This window comes from Cebus imitator, unplaced genomic scaffold (genome assembly GCF_001604975.1).
Source record: "Cebus imitator isolate Cc_AM_T3 unplaced genomic scaffold, Cebus_imitator-1.0 Scaffold141, whole genome shotgun sequence".
NCBI classification, from domain to species: Eukaryota; Metazoa; Chordata; class Mammalia; order Primates; family Cebidae; genus Cebus; species Cebus imitator.
The window spans coordinates 3,456,955-3,466,308 of NW_016107456.1; the positions used below are offsets into that span (position 1 = coordinate 3,456,955).

Below are 9,354 nucleotides of genomic sequence, written 5' to 3' on the forward strand. Positions count from 1 at the left end.
ATATGTGCCTGGAACTCTCACCCCTCCCTGCCCACTTGGTATGTGTAGAAACCATAAGCAAACACTGCCTGCTCATTCCCACCCTGAGTCTCACGCTGACCTCAGACTCAAGGCCTGTTCACATCCCACAGATCGGTAAGTGGCCAAAGAGGTCAGAAGGCCCACTACTGTTCACCTTCCTGAGCCTCGGTTTCTTTATCTGGAAGTCAGAAGACCATGTCATGCTCCAACACTCACTGAAGATTCAGGGAGAAGACACATCTTTAACAGAACAGTAGCATAAAGCAGAGAGTAGGTTAGTAGAGAAGCACGTAGTAACAGAGGCACAGAGTAATAAAGAAGGATGGGGTGGTACCATGAAAGCGTATAGAAGTATAGTGGTAAAAAGCAAGCAGCAGGTCAGGCGCAGTCGCTCACACCTATAATCCCAGCAGTTTAGGAGGCCAAGGCGGGCCCATCACCTGAGGTCACGAGTTTGAGACCAGCCTGGCCAACATGGTGGAACCCCCGTCTATACTAAAAATACAAAAATTAGCCAGACATGGTGGCACACACCTGTAGTCCCAGCAACTTGGGAGGCTGAGGCAGGAGAATCGCTTGAACCCAGGAGTTGGAGGTTGCAGTGAGGCGAGATTGTGCCATTATACTCCAGCCTGGGTGACAGAGCGAGACTCCATCTCAAAAAAAAAAAGGCAGCAAGCATCGGTAGAGGGTAGAGGAGTACAGAAGGGCAGGGTGGTGTGCTATCAGAGAAGCTTGAAGAGGTAAGCTGCAGTGGCAGTAAGGCCATGCAGCAGCATACAGTGCCATAATAGGGCAGAGGTGCTCACACAGTAGGCACTAGCTTTTTTGGAGTGCCAAGCAGAGTGCTCCTCCCTTCAAAAGTGAACAGGGAATAATAGCTTGACTGAGCACCCAGTCTAAGAGGATATCCTCAGATCATCTGCACTACAAGCCCTCAGGGACACAATGCTCACCAGACAAAATCTTCTGTACTTACAGCACATCCAGTCCCCCAGCCGCCCAGCGTGTTGCCAACAACTTCTACCTATGACCTTTCCCGTAGAACAGCCCTTGGAAGCAGATCATCTGAGGTTAGGGGTTCTAGACCAGCCTGGCCAACATGGTAAAACCCCATCTCTACTAAAAATACAAAAATCAGCCAGGCATGACAGTGCATGCCTGTAAACCCAGGTACTCAGGAGGCTGAGGCAGAATTGCTTGAACCTGGGAGACGGCCTCCCCAAGTTCTGAGATTACAGGCGTAAGCCTCCATGCCCTTCCATAAACATTATTTTAATAATAACTATCATACATTATTGGAATAATAGAGATGTTACAGGGGAGTGGGAAAGAAAGCTCATCTCCTATAGGAGATCAACAGGTAAAATGGCACATCACTTACAGAGGTAGTGACAAAGAACTCAAAAAGATGAGTCTGTTTTGGTAGAGTGATTTAAGAAGTCAGGCTGGTCTTGGAACACCGGACCTCAAGTGATCCACTCACCTGGGCCTCCCAAAGTGATGGGATTACAGGCATGAGCCACCATGCCCTGGAGTCAAGGCTGGGTGTTAGAGAACAAGAGCACAAGATCACAGCACCCACCATGGAAATCTCCTCTCTCAGAAACACAGACATGATTTCCTGGGAACCTGCCCTAAGCCCCAAGAAGACAGCTCACCTCCCTGGCAACATCTTGGCAATCTCTGCCCAGCGGTTGCCCAGCACCTTGTGGGCCTCGCAGATGATGCGGTCCTCCTCCTCAGTCCAGCAAGACTTCTTCACCTCAGGGTTGAGGTGGTTGTGCCAACGTTCACGGCACTGCTTCCCCAGCCGGCCCTTCAGGTGCTTGGCAATCAGCGTCCACTGCTTTGTGCCATACTTCTTAACCAGCTCGATGACCTTGGAGAAAAGCCTCTGGGTAGCCAGTGGCACCGGCCCCTCCCTCATCCCCACCATAGCCCTTCACATCCACTTGAGCCTTGCTGTGGCCCTCAGAGGTGCCACCTACCACACCCCTTCAGGCAACACAGAAGGCACTGAGTGGGTTGCAGGGATGCCACCCAGGATGCCTTTGTGTAACCCACAGAGGCTACCTAAGGATCTGACCTTCCCTCTCATTTACTGCCTGGAATAAATCCAGGCCAAGAATGCCAGAGACTCTTCCTAGATTGGTGATTAAGTGGGGTAGGGTAAAGAAGGGAACCAGAGTCCTGCTTCCCTCTTCAGGGCTCAATCCAATAAATTAAGTAGAAAAGAGCAGAGGAGACTGGGTGCGGTGGCTCACGCCTGTAATCCCGGCACTTTGGGAGGCCAAGGCAGGCAGATCACAAGGTCAAGAGATGGAGATGAGCCTAGCCAACATGGTGAAACCTCGTCTCTACTAAAAATACAAAAACTAGCCAGGTATGGTAGTGGCAGGCACCTGTAGTTCCAGCTACTCAGGAGACTGAGGCAGGAGAATCGCTTGAACCCAGGAGGCAAAGGTTGCAGTGAGCTGATTGTGCCACTGCACTCCAGCCTGGGGACAGAGCGAGACTCCATCTCAAAAAAAAACAAAAAGGCAGAGGGATAAGGAGGACCAACCCACAGCGGAGTCCAAACTAAAGGTGGGAAATACTTTCCCACCACAGCCACAAGACCCTCCAGTACTTCCATGGAAACTGGGAGGGTACAGGCTAAGCCGTGGTATCAGGCATTGCAGGCTGACCTACTGGACCTGAGTCACCACCTGCCCTCTGAGGCAGGCTTCCTAGCTCAGGACACAAAGCACAACATAGGCAGCCACAAGAGCCAGGCCAGACCCGGCCTATACAACAGACACACATGTTCCCGTGTGCACACAGGCCACAGCAAAATGAAGAGTGGACGCCTCTTTGACAAAGATTTGGGTGAAGAAATATTTTGACTTCCTTTCTGTATGGTTTAAATTTTTATAGCAACCACATATCACTTTCATTTTTCTTTTAAGGGATTTTATGTTTTTATTTTTTTGAGACAGGGTCTCACTCTGTAGCCCAGGCTGGGGTGCAGTGGGACAATCTCAGCTCACTGCGACCTCTGCCTCCCAGATTCAAGCAATTCTCCCGCCTCAGCCTCCCAAGTAAACTGGGATTACAGGCACACCACCACACCTAGCTAATTTTTGTATTTTTTGATAGAGATGGACAGGGTTTCACCATGTTGACCAGGCTGTTCTCAAACCCCAAACCCCAGATTATCTGCCCACCTTGGCCTCCCAAAGTGCTGATATTACAGGTGTGAGCCACCACACCCAACCAAAAAAAGGGTTTTCAAACTAAATTTTATTCTTTTTTTTTTTTTAAATTTACATTTGCTTCTCTATTATGTTTGTCTGCAATGGCATGTTCTAAAAAATATTCATTTTGAGAAATTACGGAAAATCTCCAGAATTAAGAAACAAGGTCTCGGCTGGGCTTGGTAGCTCATACCTGTAATCCCAGCACTTTGGGAGGCAAAGGTGGGGGCAGATCACCTGAGGTCAAGAGTTCCAGACCAGCCTGGACATGGTAAAACCCCATCTCCACTAAAAATTCAAATTACAGGAGTCATGGTGGGAGCCTGTAATTCCAGTTACGTAGGAGGCTCAGGCAGAATCACTTGAACCAAGGAGGCAGAGGTTGCAGTGAGCTCAGTTACTGCCATTGCACTCCAGCCTGGGCATCAGACTGGACACAGTGGGTTACACCTGTAATCCCAGCACTTTGGGAGACCGAGGCAGATGGATCATGAGGTTAGGAGATCGAGACTATCCTGGCCAACATAGTGAAACCCCATCTCTACTAAAAGCTACATAAAAATTAGACGGGCATGGTGATGTACACATGTAGTCCCAGCTACTCAAGAGGCTAAGACAGGGAATCACTTAAACCAAGGAGATAGAGGTTACTGTGAGCTGAGATGACACTACTGCACTATAGCCTGGCAACAGAGCAAGAATCATCTCAGGGAAAAAAAAAAAAAAAGAGACAAGGTCTCAAGCTGGGCATGGCAGCTCATGCCTGTAATCCCAGCACTTTGGGAGGTCAAGGTGGGTGGATCATCTGAGGTCAGGAGTTCAAGACCAGCCTGACCAAAATGGCAAAACCTTGTCTACTAAAAATACAAAAATCAGCCAGGCGTGGTGGTGTGCACCTGTAATCTCAGCTGCTCAGGAGGCTGAGGCAGGAGAATCGCTTGTACCCAGCAGGCAGAGGTTTCAGTGAGCTGAGATAGGGCCATTGCACTCCAGCCTGGGCAACAAGAGTGAAACTCCATCTCAAAAAAAAAAAAAAAAAAAAAAAAAAAAAAACTAAACTAAATTTTATTTTATTTTATTAAGAGACAGGGTCTTATTCTGTCACCCAGGCTGGAATGCCGTGGTGTGACCATGGCTCACTGCAGCCTTGAACACCTGGGTTCAAATGATCCTCCCAACTCAGCCTTCAGAGTACAGGCACCCCACCACCACATTGAGTTAATTTAACGGCGGGGTGCTGGCCACGGCTCATGACTGTAATCCCAGAACTTTGGGAGGCCAAGACAAGAGGATACCATTAACCCTGCAGTTCAAGACCAGCCTGGGAAACATAGGGAGACCCCATCTCTACAAATAAAAAAAAAAAGACCAGGAATCATGGCTCATACCTATAATCCCAGCACTTTGGGAGGCTGATGTGGGAGAATCACCTGAGCCCAGAAGTTCAATCAGTCTGGGCAGCATAGCGAGATGCTGTCTCTACAAAAAATTTTTAAAAAGATTAACCAGGCACGGTGGCACATGTAGTACGAGCTACTTTGGAAGCTGAGGTGGGAGGAATGCTTGGGGGTTGGAGGAATGTTTGGGCCTGGGAGGTCGAGGCTCCAATAAGCCGTGATTGTGCCACTGTACTCCAGCCCGGGTGACAGCGCAAACTCCCACCTCAAAAAATCAATCAAATAAAAAATTAGCCAATGCTCTCCAGCTGGTGCAACAAAGTAAGACCCATCTCAAAAGAAATTAATTTAAAAATGCCTAGTTCCTTAGCTGGGCATGGTGGTGCGTGCCTGTAATCCCAGCTACTCAGGAGGCTGAGGCAGGAGAATTGCCTGAACCCAGGAGGCGGAGGTTGCAGTGAGCCGAGATCGCGCCATTGCACCCCAGCCGGGGTAACAAGAGTAAAACTTCGTCTCAAAAAAAAAAGAAGAGAGAATCACTTGAACCTGGGAGGCGGAGGTTGCAGTGAGCTGAGATCAAGACATGCACTCCAGCCTGGGCGAGAGAGTGAGGTTCCATCTCAATAAATAAATAAATATGAATGAATGAATGTTGCAAATGTAGTGTCAATCATGCTGGCTTACACCTCTAATCCCAGAACTTTGGGAGGCCAAGACAGATGGATCTCTTCAGGCTAGGAGTTTGAAACCCGCCTGGCCAACATGGTGAAACCCCATCTCCACTAAAAATACAAAAATTAGCCAGGCATGGTGGTGCACACCTGTATCTCAGCTACTCAGGTGGCTGAGGCATCAGAATCACTTGAACCCAGGAGGTGGAAGTTGCAGTGAGCCGAGATCACACCCCTGCACTCCAGCTTCGTCAGCAGAGCAAGACTCTGTCTCAAAACAAAACAAAACAAAACAAAACAAAAGCGTGCAAATGTAATACTGTATTATTTGTTAATTTCTAGAAAAGTCAAAATTATAGAGACAGAAAACAGATTAGAGTGCAAGGAGCTAAGGGCAGAAAAAAGACTAAGAAAAGGAGCACAAGGGAATTCTGGGGTGATGGCACTGTGGTATGCCTTGACTGTGGCAGTGGTTACACGACTGTATGCTTTGTCATAACTCAAAACTGTACACTAGAGCATATAAATTACAACTCAATACATTTTTATATTTCTTTAAATTAAAAAGATAGAGACGGGGTTTCACCATGTTGCCTGCACTGGTCTCCAACTCCAGGGATCAAGCAATCCACCTCAGCCTCAGCCTCCCAAAGTGCTGGGATTACAGGTCACATCTGATTTTATTTTTAATTGCAAACATGCTTTCAGTTTTGAAAAATGAGAATGAGCAACAGGTAAGAAGGAGGCCACCAACGAGGACAGATGGAGGCTGAGGATCTCCTTAACTAATTCAGAGTTTTATATAATCAGCTTTCTCTGCTATCCTTCATCTGCAGGCAGACAAGTGCCAGTTACGTGCAAAGGTGTCACAAGGCCCCTGAAGCACATGGCCCACTTTCAGACTCTGTGGCAGAAACGGATGAATAGCTGTAGACAAGGTATTCAATGACACGGTGTCAGATGAATGTGAAATCAAACCAAGTTGGAGGCTGAGCAGCTGTCTCACCTGCCCTTCCGCAGGCTGGGCACTCTGGAGGCCGTCCTTATCCTCAAGCTCCAGCAGCAAATACACCGGGGGCTTGCAGTCTTTGGACTCGCTCAGGAAGCCTCCCGTGTCCACCTTCCTTTTGATGGTAGAGTTCCAGTGATTCTTCACAGCATTGTCTGTCCTGCAGGGGGCAGCAGGGGGCCTCTGAACCCCAGTTCTGTGGGTGGGGTGCCACCAGACACATCACTAACCTCCCAAAGCCACACTCCTGCTCCTGTAAGTGAATCTTCCACTGGATGAACTCTAAGGTCTCTTTCAGCTCCAAGATGAAGTCTTATGAGTCTCTAGCCCTAATGATTTACAGAGCGTTTCCATGAAGCTCTGTAAAATAAGCAACTGAATCACTCAGGCTATGACAAAAATTACAAAACGACACCAGCTACTGTCAGGTTCAGGTAAAATAAATAAATAAATAAATAAAATTGTAAAATCAGGACAGTGGCTAATGCCTGTAATCCCAGCACTTTGGGAGGTGCTGGGCGTGGTGACGTGCACCTGTAGTCCCAGCCAATTGGGAGGCTGAGGCATGAGAATCGATGAAACCCAGGAGGTGGAGGTTGCAGTGAGCCGAAATCATGCCACTGCACTCCAGCCTGGGCAACAGAGTGAGACTCCATCTCAAAAAAAAAAACGAATAAAAGTAAGAATTGGAGCCAGGCGCGGTGGCTCACCCCTGTAATCCTAGCACTTTGGGAGGCCAAGGTGGGTGGNTAATCCCAGCTACTCAGGAGGCTGAGGCAGGAGAATTGCCTGAACCCAGGAGGCGGAGGTTGCGGTGAGCCGAGATCGTGCCATTGCACTCCAGCCTGGGTAAAATGAGTGAAACTCCGTCTCAAAAAAAAAACAAAAAAGAATGCCTAGTTCCCTTGTCTCGCTCGTTCCCTTGAGCCATGCCTGCCTTGGCGGAATGACATCCTCTGGGCTGACATCAGGGAGAAGAGATGCAGAACTCCCAAGGCAGCCCAGGGCAGTCATGGTACTACTACTGCTTCTTCTAGCCTGGGGACATCCCCAGCCTCTCTGAGTCTTACTCTCCCCATCAATAAAATGAGACCAACAACTTCTGCCCACCTCACAGGAGTGCCATGGGGATCAAAAGAAGGCACATGTGATGCTCTGTGCCCTGTGAAGAAGGTCACAGAGTGCAGTCATCATTAAATTAGGGATAGCAGCAGCTGCCATTTCCTGAGAGCTCACCATGTACAGGACTGGCAAGCCCCATACAAGCATCACCTGCTTAACTCTCATGACAACGCTGCACTGCAGCTGTTCCCCTCCATGGCTGGAGCAAGAGAAGCCAAGTCATCTGAGACACTCAGAGACTTGGAATCTCAGGGCTAGAGCCAGGGCAGCATGGGAGTGTCCGGACTTGCTGGTAGACAACTCAGTGCTTAGCATGACAACCCCACAGGGGCAATCTCACAGTCCCCAGATTCACTGATGGGTGAAGGCCCACTGTGTGCAAGGCACTGTCACAGCAGTTACCTTTTGGTCTTCCTCTTTGGTCCATGGCCCCTTGACAAGGTCTGGATTCAGAACTCTCAGCCACCTGTACTGGCATTGCTGGTCAGTGCGGTTCTGGGAAAAGAACAGAAGAACAAACCAATCCATGAGAACTTCTGGGACCTCAGGCTGGGACCCTTGTTAAGTGCTAGGCTCAGGGCCAATGGCCTGGGACTAGGCACACCTTAGGTAGGTGTGTCTGTTCCATGTGGCCACCACACACTATAACCCCACATCCCAGAACGCAGACGGTTTCCCTTTGCTACAAGAGAGGGCAAAATCGGGCCCCTGTGGGAAGCCACCCCTCCACCACCTGAACACAAGAGGCCACCATCACAAGTCTTTAACTCCTTGTATGTCAGGGACCCCTGTTTTTTTCTAGGAGAACATTTTTATTCCCTCAAGAGTTCAGATTACACAGAAGAGGGGGAGATGAGGAAATGGACCAGGATGGGGTCTGGTGACTCAGTCCCTGAGCAGCCCAGGCGGTAAGCCACAGGGCAGCTCCTTCCATAACCCCTCCCTCCCAGACACCTGGTCAGGGGCAGGAGGACCTGAGAAAGGGGTCCTAAGGGAGGGCCCCCTCATCATCAGGAAACTCTAAATGCTCAGATGTGGTAGCACCTCCCAGCCCTGCAGGGGCCTCACCATGAAACCTGCTGAAAACATCACTTCCCCTCAGTTTCCGTCTCACTGCTGAGAAACCGAACACCTGTTCACTCCTCACTTACAGGAAGAAATGCAGATATGCACCACATGCTGCAAATGCCTCAGAGTCTGAAGACTACCAGGCATGCTAAGGAGCCGGGAGATGTTTACATCAGGGTGCCTTGAATGCCAGTTTGCAAAGAAAGATCCTACAAAGGTCAATTTGCCCTGTTTTATTTGGTTGTGTTTTGAGAGGCTTAGCAAGGAATTCCCTTTTCTCCTCCTTGGGAGAAAGTGTGTCCCAGGCACACTGTTCTCCTAGAGCCCTTGCCCCAAGGGAGGGCCACAGAGGGACTGTACTCACAGGGAAGTGGCTGGCCAGGAACTTCCAGTCCTGCTGTCCAAACTGCCTCACCAGGGCCCTCAGCTGCTCGTCCTGCCAACACCAGAAAGACAGGGGCTCAGCACACATAAGTGCAGAAAACCTCAGGGCTGTCCATGATGGAGCCCAGTCTAAAGGGAACAGCCTCGTTCATTCATTCATCATGAAGTGAATACCTACTAGGCGACTCCGTCTCAAAAAATTCTTCCTGAAATGGAACTGCCAATTCACACAATAACACGAATCTCAGTCACTATGATGTATCAAAGAAGTCAGACATAAAAGGGTACACACCATATGATTCCATCCATATGAAATTGTATAAAATGTCAACTAAGCGGCCGGGCGCGGTGGCTCAAGCCTGTAATCCCAGCACTGTGGGAGGCCGAGGCGGGTGGATCACGAGGTCAAGAGATCGAGACCATCCTGGTCAACATGGTGAAAC

The 9,354-nt window shown here is 49.2% G+C and overlaps 1 protein-coding gene across 1 annotated transcript in view; it reads right to left on the reverse strand.

Moving 5' to 3' along the window:
- The window catches only part of MYBL2 (MYB proto-oncogene like 2), a 52,160-nt gene that overhangs the window by 29,072 nt on the left and 13,734 nt on the right, over nt 1-9,354 (reverse strand). Inside the window, exons 3-5 of the mRNA XM_017542202.2 lie at nt 8,892-8,963; nt 7,862-7,954; nt 1,680-1,903 (exon numbers count right to left, since the gene is read on the reverse strand). Coding sequence (XP_017397691.1) covers nt 1,680-1,903; nt 7,862-7,954; nt 8,892-8,963 — 389 coding nt within the window. The remainder of the gene's footprint in view (nt 1-1,679; nt 1,904-7,861; nt 7,955-8,891; nt 8,964-9,354) is intronic.